The sequence below is a fragment of the Papaver somniferum genome, chromosome 1 (assembly GCF_003573695.1).
Source record: "Papaver somniferum cultivar HN1 chromosome 1, ASM357369v1, whole genome shotgun sequence".
Classification (NCBI taxonomy): domain Eukaryota; kingdom Viridiplantae; phylum Streptophyta; class Magnoliopsida; order Ranunculales; family Papaveraceae; genus Papaver; species Papaver somniferum.
This window is the reverse complement of record NC_039358.1, coordinates 231,883,341-231,904,834: the sequence shown is the minus strand read 5'-3', so window position 1 is coordinate 231,904,834 and position 21,494 is coordinate 231,883,341. Positions and strand designations below refer to the sequence as shown.

At 37.6% G+C, this 21,494-nt stretch overlaps 1 protein-coding gene and 1 pseudogene across 1 annotated transcript; one reads left to right on the top strand and one right to left on the bottom strand.

The window, feature by feature from the left end:
* Positions 1 to 22: 22 nt before the first annotated feature.
* Positions 23 to 3,696, bottom strand: LOC113272186 (annotated as a pseudogene).
* Positions 3,697 to 13,095: 9,399 nt separating this feature from the next.
* Positions 13,096 to 15,143, top strand: LOC113338515. The gene is made up of 2 exons (XM_026583923.1): positions 13,096 to 13,405; positions 13,801 to 15,143. Exon 2 carries the CDS (start codon positions 13,835 to 13,837, stop codon positions 14,702 to 14,704), a length of 870 nt encoding a protein of 289 aa, XP_026439708.1. The 5' UTR covers positions 13,096 to 13,405; positions 13,801 to 13,834; the 3' UTR covers positions 14,705 to 15,143.
* The last annotated feature ends 6,351 nt before the right edge of the window (positions 15,144 to 21,494 follow it).

The window sequence follows — 21,494 nt, the reverse complement described above, 5'->3', positions numbered from 1 at the left end:
TCTCTCTTCCAAGAAAATGATCTTATTTCTTCTGTACTATATAGTTATACAACTGGTTATAACAAGATCCTGGCCCTGCAGGAACATCTCGACCAAGCCAAGACAATGGTGCAGCAGCGACACCTCTTTGATTCAGCAAACATCTAAATCGAGAGAGTCTTCCTCTAACTTCCCTTGGATGTCTTGCTAGTTGATCTAAGGGTGTCCACATCCGCTCTTCATCACAGAGAAAGAACAGAGAAACAGTATGTCAGCATCGTTAAATTACTTGAACACCCAAAATTCCAAAACTTTTTCGGCATATGTTTAACCTTTAGATAAATGGATGAAAACTACCTGCAGCTGCTGCAGCCCGTGGCCATATGGTCTGCTCGATATCTGATGCATCAATAGTCTCACCCCAAATGCACACTTCGCCGCCAAGAACTAACTTTTGGTGGTCTGGGTTCGTGATATTTGTTAATGGTTCGTTCATATGAAACTGCGTCCATGTGGCATCCAGGTGGTCCAGATACCAGTTTTCCTGGTTGCTAACAATGCACCTCAGCCCTTGGGCAACCGCTTTCTGAACAAGGCCACCTCCTACCCTGTCTAGCCTGTCAAAAATATATGTTAAGAGAATAGAATGAAGGTATATGTGCAGTATGAAAATGCCAAGAGATGAAGGTAGCCAAGATAATTCATGTTTTATGTAGTTTTACCCATATCAATTAAATCTTCAAGGTTTGGATCCTGCTATATATGACATCTATTATCTGACATTTTTTACAATGACTTGTTCAGGGGCTTACCAGTTGTGCACCACTGTTTTAGGGCTTAATTTGCTGCCAAAGTTTCTGAACGTCTCTTCCCTGCAACAAATAAATTTCAAGGTGAACTACGGAAAACAACACAAGAATTAAACATCAGAATCTTGTTTTATCGTATTCATTACTATACCAATTAACAATTTCATATCCGTGGGATAATGCTATCTCCTGTGCTCGTAGGACAAAATATTCATAAGCTTCGGATGCATTCATCTGATGCTTATGTAACCTGCATGATATTAACATTGAATTAGGTCAGAAAGTAAAGCAAGCTGTACGTATTCTTCTGTCCAAGCATCCAATTGAAGCGATAATAATCAAGCGTGATGGGTGAGGATTTTGGGATTGTTACCAATCTTTTATATGAGGCGTAGTCTCCCAGCAACCTGCAATATAAAAGACGTACATTTGAAAATGAGTTCAGGAGATATTTCGTCAACACTACAAATATATGAATGTTGGATTCTTGATTTAATCAAAAACTATAACATGACACAAATTGACATGATTTGTATTCATAGGAAAAGGACCTTAAGGTTATCATATGCTAAATGTGAAATGAAAGGAAACATATGTAATATTGTGGGCTAAATAAACGTACTTCCGTTAACTTCATCACCTCCCAAATGAACAAATTTGAAATTGAAAACCTTGCTGAAATCTGAAATGAGACAACGGAGGACCGAAATTGAATCAGTTTGATTTTGCCGAAATATCAGATGGATCAAATTCAAGAATTAAACAACAAGCCCACCTGAAAGAATTCCATCTATTACTTGGAACGTGAACTCATTACTCACATCAAGTGGCTGCTGACAACTTGGAGATGGCCAAAGCTGAGGATAGCCGATACCCCTGAAAATAAAAAACATTTACCTTGAATAAGTGCTTCCATTAATCAGGTAAAAATCATCAAGTACATATATTTTTACAAAAATGAAACAGACAACTTAGAGTACCATGAGAGAGCATGCCCTGGTATATCAATCTCAGCCAATATGTTAATCCCACGTCTCCGAGCATAACTAAAAAGATCACCATCACCCATCTTAGAGAGTTAAGAGTCAAGATTGCAAGTACGGTAAAATTTACTTACTAAAAAAACTAATAAACCACGTACTCCACGATTCCTGCGGCATCAGCCATTGTATACCGCTCGGCACCACTATAAGCACCATTCCACAGTTTCGGATAAGATGGTATCTCTAAGGGGAATGATTGTGTATCTACAATATGCCAGTGTAGAACATTCTGTATAACCAAGAAACTGTTTATAATCGAATGCTAACATTGAAATATTATCAAATCCAGAAACAAAGATAACTAGTAGCAGCAGTACCAATTTTGTGTATGCCATAGCATCAATAACTTTCTTTATTGTAGGCAGAGGCAAATAATGTCGAGATGTATCTGCAGCAATACATGTCATAAGAACATAAGGTGTAATAATGTCGAGATGATTGATCTACAAACAGTACTTACATGAAAATCCTACAAATATAGCATCAAATTATAATACACAAAACAATTGTAATCAGGTGCACGGAATATCGGAAAGCATCTTACCAATTAAAAGCCCTCGATAAGAGAACCTTGGCTCATCAGCAATGCTCCATGGGGCACGTTGAAGTTCAATTGTTTTGGTTATAAAATTGAACCGACACAATTGGCTAAAAGTCTGCGATATTTAACACCAAAAAAATTAGGTGACATTTCATCGTCGTGTCTGTAAACACATTTTGTAATGTGCTTAAATTTTCATTTTTTAAAATTCAATGAAGTTCTCAAGAAAAATTAATGTCATAAAGATTAGAAATTAACCTGCAACCCATGAAGAGCCCCATATACGGTTTGTGCCTGCATTATTGCAGAATTAATGATGTTATAATTAGCCCTGGCTTAAGTAAATAATCATAGTGAAGTAAAAGTTAGTTCAAACTTCAAACACACCTTTAGATGTGCATAAACTGAATCCCCATTTGAAGGTATATACAAATCGTATGACTCGTCAATTCCATATTGTAACTGCAACAATCATTACAATATGTTAAAGTGTGAGTATGCCACAAGAAAAAAACACTCCAAAACCAAGATTTGTTGGTCGAAATTCGCCTTAAAACAATTGAATTCATCAGTTCAAAGCAATTTTGTTTCACACTACATTCTAAATTCTAGCAATTCATCATCAAACCGTCATCAACTCTAAACACACTTTTTATAGGTATCAAAAACTACATAACTCGCGATCAGAAAAGAAAAAAAAAAACAACATTGCTCATTGCATAAAGTACCATACCGTATCATCTGGTGAGGAAATAACAATGTGCAATCCCTTAAGAAGACCAACATTGTTCTTACTAGCATCAATTGCATGACCCGCTTCCACTAGATCGAGTAATCTCAAAAACCCACCTTTCATTATTTCCCAAATGATCACTGAAATTGGTCCCTGATGTTTCGAGTCCAAAATCTTTACTCAACTGGAGTGTTTCTCCTCCATATTTCACTGATTTTGGCATTGGCCATATATTTACGCCAACATCACCAGAAACACAACCAGAGAGCAACAACACCAAGAATAACCCTTCAATAAAATTCCTCCTCTTCTCTCCCATTAGATATAAACCTACAAAACCTAATTTCACAAGAACAACTACAATTAAGCAGATTCAGAGACCACTATGACTCCCAGTTCTCAAGAATTAAAAAAAAAAAAAACTTTGATTGTAATAGAGGGGTCTTTATAGAAAGGTTTAGCCCCTTAATCCCCTGTTTTTGAAAATAAATGCAAGAATTTAAGAAATCGCATCACCTTAGAGACGCCCCCACACTAATGATAATCAAGATGTGCCACTCCAGAAGAAGAGATATGTTAGTTAAGAGGAAAAAGTACCTTTCTATAAACACAGATACTGAGAGATAGAGAGAACGAGTTTAGACTTTAGAAAAGGGATCCAGAAATAGAAATTCCAAAAATGGGGTTTCGATTTCTTTAATCATGTTTAGTTTTTTTATAGGAAGTGCCGTTTATTGGTTCTTAACTTCTCACTCACTCTCTCTTCAATAATACTCTTGCTATTTATTTAATTGATTTACTTCCCGCCAAATCTTAACAGGATGTAATACTATATCAGTTTCCTTCCTATCTGGATCTTTATCTTTTCAATTTACTTGCTTATTGTATCTTTCTTTATGATTGATTTTTGAGTTTCTTTTTGTTTGATGTACTTGTTGTTAAGAGCCACTATGTAAACAATCTTTTGTACGAATGAAGTGGTTAGTGTGATACAAGAAAAAAGAAACAAGTTGAAAACAAAAGAAAAAGTAGAAAAGAAAAGAAATGTGCATCCAGCAAACCCAAGAATAGCTCATTGTTTGCTCCAGTAGAGAATTTATTTAGTCTCCACTTGATCGCGATTTCGCTGCTGTGATCTAAAGAGTTCAAATCGCCAGCTTGGCGAATCGTTTTCAACTGCCAAAGAGACGTAAGTTCCACATTTGACATCTTTCACGGAAGGTTGTTTCCATTATTGTTGGCGTCTTGGCGATGTCTACGTCGACAAATAATGAAATTATTCTTGCGTAATATCCTTCGGATATATTTTCTTTTAATTTGTTTATTTTTTTAATAGTTTGGCGGATCATGTGTATCCCATAATGTATGATCATCTATTAAAGTCAAGGATACTGAAAGTTATACTAATACTCAATCACCTGCAAATTGCGTTTGGATAATATTTATCAAATTTAGTTGGAGTTGTCCGTGGTTGTCATTTTATGCTGGGCTGGCTCAACCAGTTGATGATTTTAATTCAAAATTTTCAGGTCATTAAAAAACTGAAATGAGGGCAGTGTATGCAAAATGAGGGTAGTGCATGGATAATTGGCAACAATGCATGTGGGTATTCTTTGGACCGGGAAGGATTCGTTGGGCTTAGGCCCATGAACTTCAACTTGGTACCAGAGCAGGTGATGAGAAAATGGTAAATGGTAGTGTGCACGGGGGAGTGTTGATTCTCAGATCGCCAGAAATAATGGTAGCTTATATTTATAAACAATGTATGGCACGTTCAGGGATTGTATGACCCAGCAAGGGTATCGTTCGGCCTCGGCTCTATTTGTGGGGATTGGGTGTTGTCCCACATCGGGCATACCCTGGATTTTTGAAGTGAAGGTAAATATGTCTTCGGAATGCGTAACTTTGTAAGCTGGTTTTCAAGGTTGGTTAGATGATTTATCTTTAGATACATAGATTGATTACCTGAATTTGTGAAGCTTTCTAAGCCGGTTTTCTAGGTCGGTTAGGCTCATGGACTGATTCCCCGTATATGTCTATGTCTAGGGAAACTCTAACTTTATAGGCCGGTTTTCAAAGTTTATTAAGCCCATGAACTTTAACATTCAAATGTGCTAATAATTAATATTGTAGGATCGAGCAAGAGAGAGGAGAGCACACGCGAAAGCAAATAAACGATTACATTGATAATCAGTTTGGTGTACAATTCTTATGGCTCAACAGCCTATTTATAGTCTCACTAACTTGACGATCACTCAAATTAATTTCCTATAAAAACAAATTCTAAATAAAGAACACTTTCCTAACATAAAACAAACTCTAAATAGAACTCTTCTAGAACTCTCTAGAACCAAAACACCATATCTTGGTTTAACTTCCAACATCCTCCCTTAAACCAAGATATCATTCAACAAGAATTCCGTAACCCTCTTCTTCCAGAATTCCGTCATCATTAACAAACTCAATTCACAAACCACAAAACAAAACTTCTTCTTTTTGCTTAACATCAATCATCAAACTTCTTTTCACGTTCTTCTTTATCGCAGCGGAACACCAACCTTAACAAGCTAGAAACACCTCGTTGTGCTCTATACAACTTGCTAACCAAACACAAAACCAAATTAATTAACTCATCATTGAGCACTATAGCTCATCTTCAACTTTCTTCACTGAATATTGTAGCTCAAACTCATCTCTTGTTTATTCTTTATCACTATTATAATGATCCAGCTCGCCTCATTTGTCGATATTAACAGGTATCGTTTCAGTTTATAACTCATGGGAGTTTAACCCACTACTGTTGTTCAAACTTAACAAATTCCACACTGGAATTTCTTCACATCTCTAAGCCAAATCCCCACTAGGATTACTTCACACGACTCTAAGCCAAATCCACACTGGGATTGCTTCACTCAACTTGTAGACTTTATTGGACTACAATCTTGTTTCACGCTCACAACCTTGTGACGTCTCAAACTCAACACTCTCTCATCACCACCTGGTGATTAACTTCTCTTTCTTCATAACCTTGTTGTTGTTTCTTCTTTTCTGCTTTGTTTCTTTGTTCCAGTCACGCTATTGTTACGAAACCTTCACATTTCTTTTTTCGTCAAGATTCTCTCACAATCTTTCTTTTTTTTACGCTTCTGCCACAAGCAATAATCAACAAAAAGTCTGCCACACTTTGCAGGTTTTCCAAGTTTCTCTCACAAACTCTTCAACCACACTTAAGATTAACATGTTTGAGCTTAAACTTGCTACCATCCTCCCTTAAGCTCAAACATAACGACTCAACTTACCTTGTCATTTTAAGCTTCTGAATTCGAGTCAACTTAATCAAACCGTACCAGTCCTTTTTTACTGAAATACCTTTGATCCGCCATCAAATTGTACCAATCCTTCTTGACTGCAATATCAGTTGATCCTCCATCCTCATTGATTTTGAATTCATGACTTAACCCTTTAAACAACTACTCACCCAAAGCTTCTTACCTCAACCAGCATCAAATCTTCTTTCTGCAACGTCTCTGACAGAAAACTGTCACACTTTTTTACTGTTATATACCTTTTGTTACACCTACTCACAAACTGTAACACTTTCTTCTGTAACACTTCTGTAACTGTTCAACAGCAACTGTGACGTTAACCTTTGTAACAGACATACTTTTACTATCTTCCAATAACACTTCTGTCCAACTGTGACAACTCTTTAGTAACACTTCTATAAAAAATCAATATTTTTCCTTCTCGGCAGTGATATCTCTTTTACCATGTTTTTCTTGGCATCAATAACATGCCCTAAACTTGATTTCCATCATGATATCAGACGGCATCAGGCTTCTTCTTTACCTGGTTTCTCGGCTTCAAACTGGTCTCAAAACCTCACACAAAACTCCAATTGATCCCGTGTTCTTCCTAACATCTCCAAAATCCAGAAACCCTTATTAGTCACCGGTTTGTTCCAAACTTAGAACGACATCCACCATCTTTCTCCGAACCCTGTCCAACAGACAAGCAACACTACTGTTATCAACTACATGATCCAATTTCATACTCGTATTCAGCATGACAGCACATCGCCGTCTTTTTTTTTTTTTTCGAGATAAAACCCTAATCGTAATCAGTTCCAACTTGAACAAAACCCTACGAATCAGAGCCCAAACCAAAATAGACTTGAACTTGGTCCCGTAGTTCCTTGCCAACCCTGGCCTTCGCGAACAAACTTCACGAGAATACTCAACGAAAAATCACCAGTAACACTTTTATTTTTACACGAACCTTGTGACCATCTAGGGCAGTAATGGTAAGTCCCGGGTCTTGACCACAGACTCCTTCTCTTTTTTAAACTCGAGCATCTATGAACTCAGTTCTTCTCCTTCAATCATCGTTCAATCATGATAAAGCTTCATCAAATCCATGGCAGTTGCTGCACCTACTGAAACCCATGTATTCTCTTCACCACCATCACCGTTGTGATCATCATCATCTCATCTTTTCTGCCAACCTCTCCCTGAACTTCGAACATAGCAGCAATATAAAAATTGAACAGAAACTATCAGAACCAATCACTCAGCACCGGCATAGGGTTCGAACCTCAATCTTCTCGGTTTCAGCATCTTCTTCTCAAAGCCTAGGGTTCGAACCTCACGTACTAGGCTTTCTTGTTTTATTAAACTTTCGGCTCCTGGAAAATACCCACAAATCATCAGCAACAGTCTCTATCTCCATCAGCAGCCATTGCTCAACTCTAACAGGTCACGAAACCGAAACAATAACCTTTCTTTCTCCTTGTTTTCTTAGTGATGACATATTGAACCCACAGAACGTGATTCAATAGCCAACAAACGCTTCAGCAGCAAAACTATGAACTACACCATCTTCCCATGCAGACCTAGCTGTTCATCACTGCTTCAAACTCCTCTTCTGGTCACACGAACAATTCTTTTTTTTTTAAACTTCTTTTAAACTTCTTTTAAACTCCTAACCCTAAGGCAGCTTGAAAAACTTCAATTCTTTAAACCATCAACTTCACACAATTCTCTAACTCTATCTTCTTCTCCTCTCTCTTCCTCTCACCTTGCTCTGATACCAAATGTAGGATCGAGCAAGAGAGAGGAGAACACACGCGGAAGCAAATAAACGATTACATTGATAATCAGTTTGGTGTACAATTCTTATGGCTCAATAGCCTACTTATAGTCACAAAAACTTGACGATCACTCAAATCAATTTCCTGATAAAAACAAACTCTAAATAAAGCACACTTTCCTAACATAAAACAAACTCTAAATAGAACTCTTCTAGAACTCTCTAGAAGCAAAACACCATATCTTGGTTTAACTTCCAACATCCTCCCTTAAACCAAGATATCATTCAACAAGAATTTCGTAACCCTCTTCTTCCATTGATCAACGTTAACACGTTCTTGTTTTTTCTCATTCTAGAATTTCGTCATCATTAACAAACTCAATTCACAAACCACAAAACAAAACTTCTTCTTTTTGCTTAACAACACTCATCAAACTACTTTTCACGTTCTTCTTTATCGCAGCGGAACACCAACCTTAATAAGCTAGAAACACCTCGTTGTGCTCTATACAACTTTCTAACCAAACAAAAAACCAAATTCGATAAATCATCATTGAGCATTGTAGCTCAAACTTATCTCTTGTTTATTCTTTAGCACTAATGTAATGATCCAGCTCACCTCATTTGTTGATATTAACAGGTATCATTTCAGTTTACAACTCATGGGAGTTTAACCCACTATTGTTGTTCAAAATTAACAAATTCCACACTGGAATTTCTTCACTCTCTAAGCCAAATCCCCACTAGGATTACCTCACACGACTCTAAGCCAAATCTACACTGGGATTGCTTCACTCAACTTGTAGACTTGACTCTCCTACAATCTTGTTTCACGCTCACAACCTTGTGACGTCTCAAACTCAACACTCTCTCATCACCACCTGGTGATTAACTTCTCTTTCTTCACAACCTTGTTGTTGTTTCTTCTTTTCTGCTTTGTTTCTTTGTTCCAGTCACGCTATTGTTACGAAACCTTCACACTTCTTTGTTCGTCAAGATTCTCTCAGAATCTTTCTTTTTGTTACGCTTCTGCCACAAGCAATAACTAACACAAAGTCTGCCACACTTTGCAGGTTTTCCAAGTTTCTCTCACAAACTATTCAACCACACATAAGCTTAACATGTTTGAGCTTAAACTTACTACAATCCTCCCTTAAGCTTAAACATAACCACTCAGCTTACCTTGTCATTCTAAGCTTCTGAATTCGAGTCAATTTAATCAAACCGTACCAGTCCTTTTTTACTGAAATACCTTTGATCCGCCATCAAACTGTACCAATCCTTATTGACTGCAATATCAGTTGATCCTGCATCCTCATTGATTTTGAATTCATGACTTATCCCTTTAAACAACCACTCACCCAAAGCTTCTTACCTCAACCAGCATCAAATCTGCTTTCTGCAACATCTCTGACAGAAAACTGTCACACTTTATTACTGTTATATACTTTTTGTCACACTTACTCACAAACTGAAACACTTTCTTCTGTAACACTTTTGTAACTTTTCAACAGCAACTGTGACGTTAACCGTTGTAACAGACATATTTTACTATCTTCCAGTTACACTTCTGTCCAACTGTGACAAATCTTTAGTAACACTTCTATAACAAATCAATATTTTTCCTTCTCGGCAGTGGTATCTCTTTTACCATGTTTTTCTTGGCATCAATAACATGCCCTAAACTTGATTTCCATCTTGATATCAAACGGAATCAGGCTTCTTCTTTACCTGGTTTCTCGGCTTCAAACTGGTCTCAAAACCTCACACAAAACTCCAACTGATCCCGTGTTCTTCCTAACTTCTCCAAAATCCAGAAACCCTTATTAGTTACCGGTTTGTTCATAACTTAGAACGACATCCACCATCTTTCTCCGAACCCTGTCCAACAGACAAGCAACACTACTGTTATCAACTACATGATCCAATTCCATACTCGTATTCAGCATCACTGCCCAACGCCGTCTTTTTCTTTTTTTTTTCGAGATAAAACCCTAATCACAATCAGTTCCAACTTGAACCAAACCCTACGAATCAGAGCCCAAACCAAAATAGACTTGAACTTGGTCCAGTAGTTCCTTGCCAACCCTGGCCTTCACGTACAAACTTCACGAGAATACTCAACAAAAAATCACCAGTAACACTTTTTTTTTTACACGAACCTTGTGACCATCTAGGGCAGTAACGGTACGTCCATGGTCTTGACCACAGACTCCTTCTCTGTTTTAAACTCGAGCATCTACGAACTCAGTTCTTCTCCTTCAATCATCGTTCAATCATGATAAAGCTTCATCAAATCCATGGCAGCAGCTGCACCTACTGAAACCCATGTATTCTCTGCACCACCATCACCGTTGTGATCATTAGCATCTCATCTTTTCTGCCAACCTCTCCCTGAACTTCGAACATAGCAGCAATATAAAAATTGAACAGAAACTACCAGAACCAATCACTCAGCACCAGCATATCACGTCTTGAGGATCAGTCTAAACACATCAGCTCACGACTATCATAGCAACCATTAAACTTCAATCTTCTCTCATTTCAGCATCTTCTTCTCAAACCCTAGGGTTCGAACCTCACGTACTGGGCTTTCTTGTTTTATTAAACTTTCGACTCCTGGCAAATACCCACAAATCATCAGTAACAGTCTCTAGCTCCATCAGCAGCCATTGCTCAACTCTAACAGGTCACGAAACCGAAACAATAACCTTTCTTTCTCCTTGTTTTCTTAGTGATGACATATTGAACCCACAGAACGTGATTCAATAGCCAACAAACGCTTCAGCAGCAAAACTATGAACTACACCATCTTCGCATGCAGACCTAGCTGTTCATCACTGCTTCAAACTCCTCTTCTGGTCACACGAACAATTCTTTTTTTTCTTTAAACTTCTTTTAAACTCCTAACCCTAATGCAGCTTGACAAACTTGAATTCTTTAAACCATCAACTTGGCACAATTCTCTAACTCTATCTTCTTGCCCTCTCTCTCCCTTTCACCTTGCTCTGATACCAAATGTAGGATCGAGCAAGAGAGAGGAGAGCACACGCGGAAGCAAATAAACGATTACATTGATAATCAGTTTGGTGTACAATTCTTATGGCTCAATAGCCTACTTATAGTCTAACAAACTTGATGATCACTCAAATCAATTTCCTAATAAAAACAAACTCTAAATAAAACACACTTTCCTAACATAAAACAAACTCTAAATAAAACTTTCTAAAACTCTCTAGAACCAAAACACCAGATGTTGGTTTAACTTCCAACAAATACTAATACATCAAGCAGGAGTTGTTAATCATTATAACTTAGTTTAAACAAAAAGGATGTCCCGGTTACTTTTGAGTTAGGAAACAAATTCATCTTATTAAGTCCACAAAAAGGAGATACACCTAGCAAAGCCAAATTTGATCCGGTTGAAACATCAAGAAGTAAAAAGAGCCGAGGACTCTTTTGTACTCTCTTTGTCACATAAAAAGTACTTCCTTCGTCCCACTATTAGTTGACCATATATAACATATATTACTAAACAAGGAGATACTTCTAAAATAATCCTTTTAATTGATTATTATTAGTATAAGAAATATGCATAATTTTATAGTCATGTTTATATTCGTTAAGTAGGTATTTTAAAACGCTTTCAATGGTTTAAAATTTGCGAACATCTGTGGTATAATTCGAGAGATAAATTATTTCTAAATTTTACTAGTTATTATCCATAAAGATATAGTTGTAAAAAATACTTAAAATGCTCTTTTCCGTTCCTTGTCTAAAAATTTGTGCGAACTTGAACTAAGTCATCTAATAATGGAATGGATTTTTGGCACTTACACAATCTTTTTTTTATTGTGGGCCGGAGGCTGTTGGTATAAAGCTCGTAGAGAGTCGGCCAAATCAAGTCAAGATATGGTGTGGGCTTTATATGTCAAGTTTATTTCAAAAGACTACCGGAACCTGGCTTCAGTACCGGAGTAAAATTAAAGTGCAGATGCATTTGCAAAATCAGGCATTCTAAAGTACTCGCCAAAGCCAAATGATGCATTCTCGTTCTTGAACAACGGAAGCAAACTGATATTTAGTTTTCGAAGAAAATGATATATCCCATTTCTATTTTTTTTTATCGGTAAATAAAACATTTTATAGATGAAAACAGTCAGAGTACATGAAGTATGATCCCGACGCCGTCGAACAAAAACAGGAAAAGAAGCTAAAGAAAGCCACCTAAACAAAGAAAGGCTCTCAAACAAAGGGAGCACAGAAAAAACAAGTAGAATTCGAACAATAACATACAACAGACAACAGATTAGCCTATGGTGGTTGGAATATAACTTCTTTCCAGCTGATAAAGAATTGCACCATGGAGATGTTGCGAAACTGGCCTCTGTTATGTAACCAGTAAGCAATAGCAAGCTTAATCGTCTAAATGATTTCCAACTCCGTCTTGCTTTTATCGTTGAAATCTTTGTCGTTTCTCTCGTTCCATAAGCACCACAAAACTGCATCCGGTAGGACCTTCAAAAATTCACCTCTACGTCCCACTATGCGCTTAAAATTCCAAGAGTTCAAGAGCGTAATCACATCGCAAGGAATTTCCCGTTTAATAGACCATTCATTTAACAGAGAGCCCCAAATCTTCCACGCAGTCGGACAATGGAGAAGAAGGTGATCACTGCTCTCACCATCTTGCACACACATATAACAATGATTTACCCATTCAAATCTCCACCCTTTCTTACACATATTATCTTGAGTTGAAATTTTTTTGAAGCCTGCAACCCATAGGAAGAAACTGACCTTGGTTGGCCACCACTTTGACCACAATTTCTTGGCATACACGTACCTTTCGGGACGAGGAGTATTCACACACAACCATTCCTAGTAATCTTTAACAGAGAATACCCCGTTAGCCTTGTTACCCTTCCACACTCTGTGATCTTCGCTGTCAAGATCCATGTTTGTGTAATTTTCCAGCAGGAAAATAAGCTCCGTAAGCTCCTCCACTACTTGGTCATGCACCCTTCTATGAATACCTAAGTCCCAACTGACCACATCATTTACAAAAGTTCTAGCACAGGATACCGTTATTTCCTTCGAATCACATACCTCAAACACCGCGGGGAATTGAGTCTGTACAGTCAAATTTGACAACCAAGCATCCTTCCAAAAGCTTGTAGATATCGCAAAGTAGTGCAGCTCCGAGATTCTAGTAAGTTTGATTTCGTCTTTTGATTTAGTCGTAAGTTTATCTTTCAATTCAGTCTATGTAGGAGTTAGTTCAGTCCATGTTCAAGTTATTGGAATAAAAGTAGGAGAACCTTCAAAATTTGTTAGTCGACTGGTTAGTATAAATTGAGATGTAAAGATCAGTTGAATTCACTACACTGAACCCAATTATTTTCTTGTCTCCCTCTAATTTTCATTAGAGAAATAAAATCAGTTTATTCATTTGCTCTCTCTGTGTTACAATCTATCCCAATCATCTTTTGCTACATGGTATACAAGAGCTAGGTTAGTGATAGAGTGTGTGTTTTCTTCCATTGCTCACAGAGTGTTTGATTTTATTACTCTTTCAATTTTTTTAACATAGTTTTCCATTTGCAGAGGTGCTGTTATACTTTATACTGTTTTGATCAACATGGATGGTGGAAGTAATTCTCTTTCTCAACCTACCGTAGAGAAACTTGTTGACAGTAATTACCAGTATTGGAAGATATGTATGGAATCTTATCTTCAAGGACAAGATTTATGGGAGTTGGTTTCAGGTGCAGAACGAATTCCAGCGGACAATCCAAAGAATTCAGAGGCACGTCGTAAGTGGAAGGTTAAATGTGGGAAAGCTATGTATGCATTGCGAACATCGACCGGTAGAGAACTTATTGATCAGATCCCTGATATGGATACACCTAAGAAGATATGGGATGCTCTTGCAAACTTGTTTACTAAGAAAAATACTGCAAGACTTCAATATTTGGAGAATGAATTTGTTGTGATAAGTCAAGGTAATTTCTCTACTCCAGAATACTTCTTAAAAGTTAAGAATTTGTGTTATGAAATTTCAGAATTAGAACCAGATGATCCAATTAAAGAGGCTAGATTGCGTCGTTATCTTATACGTGGTTTGAGGAAGGAGTTTATGTCGTTTATTACTTCAGTACAAGGGTGGCAAACTCAGCCCTCTGTCATTAAGCTAGAGAACTTGCTGACCAATCAAGAAGCTTTAATCAAGCAAATGTCCAGCAAGACTATTTCTGAAGTCGAGGATGTGCAAGTATTTCACTTTGGCATGCACGACCGGATCATGTTGGTTATCAGTTATTACAACAAATCTCCATCAAACAGTTACTTGAAGGTGTGTCATTATTTCGGAAGATGGATACAAATGTTGTATGTTCTGGTTGTCAGTATGGTAAGTCTCGTCGCCTTCCTTTCCAAAGTTCAACAAATCGGTCTACTCTTTATTTCAATTACTTCATTCGGATCTTTTGGGACCAATAAAGACACCTAGTTATGCTGGTTATCAATATTTAATGGTAATTGTGGATGATTTCACCTGGTTTTCTTGGGTTTATTTTTTGAAATACAAAGATGAGGCATATTTCGATCTTTGTGAAATTCAAACTGCAAGTAGAAAAGGAATTTGGAAAGCTGATTAAATGTCTACGTACTGACAATGGAGGAGAATTTTTGTCGGATGAGTTCTTCAAATACTGCAGAATACTGCAGAGAACATGGAATTCGTCGCCAGATGACATGTCCTGACACCCCGCAACAGAACAGAGTTGCTGAAAGAAAACTAGCTCATCTTACTGAGATGTGCTTGTCATGGTTGCATGAAAAGCAACTGCCTAGATCTCTATGGGTAGAAGCTATTCAATGTGCTTGTCATGTGATTAATCGACTACCTCCATGGCCATGTACTGATAAATCCCCTTTTGAAAATATGTATGCTGTTAAACCTAATGTGAATTATTTTCGTGTTTTTGGTTCACTTTATTATGTTCATATTCCCAAGTGTAATCGAACTAAGCTTGACCCGAAAGCTAGAAAATAGAAAATATATGTTCGTTGGATATGATTCACATAGGAAGGGGTGGAGGTGTATGGATATTCAGACAAAAAAGGTTACAGTCTCTCGTAACGCAAATGAATAAAATCAGGAAGGGGTGGAGCAAATGAATAAAATCAGTTTATTCATTTGCTCTCTTTGTGTTACAATCTATCCCGATCATCTTTTGCTACAGTAGACTCCCTGTTACCAACTTGTATAGAGTAGTTCGACTAGAAAGCTTCAATGAAATTTGAAACTCCTCTCCAAATGCTGCACCCGTATGGAGTCTTGGTCTTCTTTGTCACCCAACCCCTTGAATCTTCACCATACTTCTCTGACACAATCTTCCGCCACAGAGCTTCTTTCTCTGACCCGAATCTCCATATCCACTTCATTACGAGAGCTACATTGAGTTGATGCAATTTCTTTACTCCTAACCCCCCTTCTTCTTTTGAAACGTCTACATCCCAACGCACTAAGTGGGATTTGTGGTTGTTATCCTTATCATTCCAAAGGATTTTTTTGAAAATTCTTTTCAACTTCTTAACCACGGAAGCAGGCGCAATAAACAAGGACATTATTAGGTAAACTGGTAGAGCTTGTAGCACCGCATGGATATGAATCAGTGTCCCCCCCTAGAAAGAAAAATTGCAAACCAAGCCCCTAGGCTACTTTCGACTCTTTCAATAACAACATCCCACTTACTTTTTGATAAATACTTGTCCCCCAATGGAAGGCCGAAGTAAGTAACGGGAAACATCTCAACTGTACACCCAAAGTCTTGAGCTAAAGTGGCAATGTTATCCACCTGACCAACTGGAATCAAAGTGGACTTATTAAAATTAACTTTAAGGCCTGAAATGATCTCAAACCAAAGTAAGATATTTCTAAGGTGTTTCACTTGAGAGGATTCAGCTTGCACAAACACCAAATTATCGTCTGCGAATTGAATATGCCTTACGGGAGTACCGCCTGGAGCTACCTCGAAACCACGCAGCCATCCCACTTGACAAGCCTTTTGAAGCATCAGATTTAAAGACTCAACAACAAGGAGAAAAGGTACGGAGATAAGGGATCTCCCTGTCTCAAACCCTTCGAGCTCTCAAATCTACCATTAGAAGACCTATTTATAAGTACCGAGAAATTGACGAACCTAATGCATGCTTGAATCCATTTCCTCCACTTCTATCCGAAACCCATTCTCCGCAAACAATAGTCCAAGAACTCCCAAGAGACGTTGTCGAACGCTTTTTGAAAGTCGATTTTGCATAAGATCCCATTCTTCTTCCTCTTAAGATAAGAATCAATGCATTCATTCGCAATCAACGAGCTATCTAGAATCTGTCTGTCACTAATAAAAGCGCTTTGGTGGTTGCTAATCAGACCCTCCATTACCAACTTCAACCTTGAAGCTAAAATTTTTATAAGAATCAATACTTCTTTATATAAAGGAGAATTGTTAGGCTGATGTGTCCTCTCCATTTCATTTTTAGGAATTCTCATTTTGATATTCTGACACGTCAGCAAATTATAAACGCCACATCAGCCCACACTAAGTACATTTCTAACGAACACTTCTGTTGGCCGACGAGTATGTGCTTTGGAAAAGTACGTCCATTCAACGGGTATTGAAACGATGTGTCTAACCAAAGAGACTATGTGCTTTGGAAAAGAACGTCCATTCAACAAGTATTGAAACGACGCGTCTAACCAAAGAGACACATACGACTGGGCATTATATGAAGCAACGAGACACTTCACCAAATCTCCCTGATCGCAACATGTCTATTCAAATTTTTCTTTCTCTATAAATTGGCGTGTCACGCATGAAACTTTAGAATTCGAATGCCGACAAGAAGATTTTTTCAAATCGAGTCTCGATGGTTTTCTCATCTATCAGTTTACATGCCCAACATTTTAAACCAGAAGATGACGTGCAAAAGGTTTAATGAATTCATATGTGACAAGTTTTTGAATTCATCCTCATTCTCGACAAACGGTTAGTACGCAATGAATTCAAATGCGCTTCATCAATTTTTAGTCCCATGTAAATATTTGTATTCTGCAAAGCCTTTTCAATGATTGATTAGACGTTTGTTTTGTGATTAATTAGACGTTTAATTTGTGATGAATTTGAGTAACATTTGATTATTTGTTGGATTCAGGACATCACCGGTCGATTCGGTTAGTATCATTGGAAAATGGGTTATTTGTCCAAATATATTTAGATCACGGTTCAGTTGGACGAGTAAAAAGTAATTTGGGTGAAATGGCCAAAAAAAATAGTAAAGATGAAACTGGTTTCATCCTATCTTAAATTTAAAAAATAGGAAGGATGAAACTGGATACATCCTGTGTAAATTAAAAATAAAAATAAAAATTGGAAATGGGCACGATGACACCGGTTACATCCTGCCTATTTTTATATTTTTGTCCATCTAAACAGTATCAAAGTCTAACTGTCCATTTCACCTAGGAATTGTTGATTTTGGTCTTTTTAACCAATTTTGTGTAGTATCATCCCATCGGTGCAAAATCCCCTCTATTAGCATGCAAAATATTTGATAAATTTTTAAATGACATACGATCTTTACTGATGGAGTATGGGTTTCAATGTCGTAAGCAGTAGATCGTGAAGGTAAATTACCAAGGTAGTACAAAGAAGAAGAATAAGCTCAGCATCAAAGAAAATGTCACCACCATTAGAATGGGATAGATGATACCAAAAGTTCAGCCTTAGTTGTTTAAGAAGGTAACGATGATTTTAACTAAGGTTTCTTTGATCCTTAGATTACTTTTCAAACATTTATTGTATCTCTCAAGTGCTTTCTCTGCACTTTTTTTCTTGAATGAATTTCCTTTTACACAAAAAATGAAACTAATGTTCCAGTTTGGTCGTGTGGAACCTATGTTGCCAGAACATGGTCACAGGTTCATGTTCAAACTTTATTTCATCTCTATCACAAGTTAACGAAATCCAGAGAAGCTGATTGAAGCAATTGAAGAAAATGTGCTTGGTATCGTTTAGTGTCATTCCGGTCTCCACTTTATGTTGTCTTTTTGACGTATAAAGCAAAGAATAAGCAGTTTGCAATGGTATCGGTTAGTGTCACCATGATTCTTTTTTCTTTTTCTATTGGAAGTGTTTTTCTCATTGTAAGATAGCGGTTGGAGATGTTTACTCCGGAAATGAATTGACGGAGTAATAGTTCTTTTGGAACTGCTTCAATTATTAATGCTTGATTTGTCTACTGTACTTTTCCGTTAGATTTTGAAGACGGAGTAATAGTACTTTTCATTTGTCTGCTTCAATTATTTATGTTTACTCCAGATTTTGATTTGGAACACTAATATAATTATCTCTCTTACATAAAAGTCTTCTTCAAAATCAAATATTTTTTTCGTATCGTTTTATTTGTATTTCTTAAGGTCACGGTTGCCGCGCGCAATAAGGAAGGAAGATGAAAAACTGATGAAATCATCCGATATAAGGGAAATTTGTGTACGGTTAGTTACATGTATATGGATCATATTTCACAGTGGCTGTTTATGTAGATATTGAATGGAAAAATCAATGACATACTACGTTAGGGAAAAAAAAGGTTTTGACATGCGGTGGATGAGAAACGTTCCCATCAAAATTGTCTAATGGCTAAAGATTGCTTTCTAGAACAGTGGGCACTTCCGCACTAACATCATCAAACTATTATACAGTACCTGATGAAATCTACATAAATCAGATACAACATGGAAAAATATATAGTTATATCATCGCACAAAAAAAAAGTGAAAGTAAGCATGAGAGTTTTGAAGATTACAAGAAATCTTCAAAAGCAAAAGAAAGAAAAAGCTCATGCCCTAGGACATAACCCCTGCATTTGCACGGGTATAAAGGACCTTGTTTTGTTCATACTTCCCATTAAGCTGATGGGTCTGAAGTCGGTGATATCTATCACCACTCTGTTTTAGGAATCAGGAATAAAAAAATCGACTTCAACCTCCAATCTTTATGAAAATTCACTAACAAATCATTCACCACTGCCATGATGTCGTTCTTCGTGAACTGCCAACCCCTAAAAACACCATTACCGGGAACCCGTCAGGACCTGGAGACCTGTCACCACCCAGATCTTGGATTGCTTTGTAGACTTCATCTTCTGTACAAGCTATCTCTAAAGACTCCGCTTTAGAACTCTCTAAACAAGAAAAAACCAGCCCATCCAGTTGCGGCCTAGAAGGAGCTTGTTCATACAACCTAGTATAATACTGAACAATTGCATTTTTAATAGTGGGTTTATCATCAGTGAGCACTCCATCTACATTGAATTGAGAGAAAGAGTTACCTCTTTGTCTTGCTGACGCTCTCTTGTGGAAGAACTTTGTGTTTCTTTCATTCTCATCCCGCCACTGAATACGAGATTTGTTTATCTAGAATTCTTCTTTTATATTCGAGAGCTTGTGAAATTCACTTTTTGCAATAAGTTGTTCTCTAGAAAAGGCCTTCAGAAAGACCATTAGCTCTTTGCAGTTGATCTAGCCTTTGAATTTCCAACAAATTAATCTCCATTTTCCTATCCAGATTACCAAACACATCTCTGTTCCATTCCTTCAACTTCGTCTTTAACAATTTTAGTTTTTTCGCGAAAACAAAACCTGGGTTACCATGAAAATGAATAGAGTCCCACCACTCTTTCATTTTAGATAACAAATGTGGGTCTTCAAAACAAATAAACTCAAACCTGAAAGGTGCACCACCCTATCCCTCTCCTCCAGAAATGAGAGCTAAAGGCCAGTGGTCGGAAAAATGTCTCACCAAGGCTTGTTGCTCCAAACTAAGAAAGTGCTCCTCCCAATCATTGGAAACTAGAATACGATCTATCCGGCTCCAGCTATCGTTCCTAGACCAAGTGCAGTTCGACCCTACTAAAGGGAGGTCAATCAGTTGGAGTCGATCAATAAAAAGATTGAATTGCCTCATATTTGGAGTAACAGATTGGTCCCCACTTCTCTCATGGCTATACCTGGTAACATTCATGTCTCCACAAACGCAAAGAGCTTCTCCCCATAATAAACTTGCATCATTAAGTTCTTGCCAAAACTGGTCTCTAAAAGTATTTACAGTTGGACCATAAACCATCATCAAGTAAAGTTCCACCAAAAAGATTCAGCTTTAAGTTTACACCTTACCGTAATAGAAAAAGCGCCTGGCAGTGAGTCTTCTACCTCAAAAATTCGGGAATCTCAGACCATTAACATCCCCCCAGACCTACCAATAGCATCCACCGCCACCCACCGGAAGTAACCCAAACTTCTTTAACTTTCTTTCTATCCCAGTCACTAATTTTGGTCTCTTGAAAACATGCCACAGTTGGTTTCGAAATCCTAACCAAAGTCTTCAAATCAGCTCTTTTATCTCTGTGGGATAACCCACTAACATTCCATGATATTATTTTGATCTTCATTGATCACTAATTTCATTCCCACAAAACAGTAAACACCTAAAGGTCATCAAGACCAGGAGCATTTTCAACATCTTCGAATGAGAACTCTTTGTCTTCAATTGCCATACCCATTAACCTCTGCAATTCTTCCTCGGACTGCTTAAAAGAAGCTCCGACCATTGGTCCCGCACCCCTGAAATCACGAACCAACAACTTCAGTCTACGCAAAGTCCCAACCTCCGAGATTCGACCAGTACCTTGAGATTTCTCAGATTCCGATCGAACTCTCTCAAGGGAACTAAAAGTATCTTCAACCCTTGATACTTCCACTTCTTCGTCCTCCACCGAATTCCGGACCTCCATCTCAGATATCTCATCATTACAGTGAGTTGGGCAAGACTTATGAGCTTCAGCTCTAGCCAGATTCAAAAGGTTCCTTCTAGTTCGACGAGCTGAGGCTGTGTCCACACGCCCTTGTGGTTTTACCACTACTGTATCCCATTTCTACTGTACTGTATGGTTCTACCACTACTGCTTATAACTTATATATGGCGCTTTTCGTGTAAGTCCAATATGAATAAATATGGCCGGCCCTTATTTGTGTATTAATACGAAGTATGTGATTAATATTGCGCCTGGTACTTTGAGCCGCTTTGACGTAGGTGAAGTCTGTGTGGAAACTGAACTCAAACTGGTAGGACTCCAGAACTCATACTGTTAATCTTCAGCCCATGCAGTGAAAGAGAGAAAATCTGCATGTTAGCCTACTTTCCTGCATGTGGTGGCGCCCCATTGGACTACTTTGT

Bases quoted from the DNA above. Each gene is read 5' to 3' on its own strand.
- LOC113338515 (XM_026583923.1), top strand. From the start codon at position 13,835: ATGGATGGTGGAAGTAATTCTCTTTCTCAACCTACCGTAGAGAAACTT.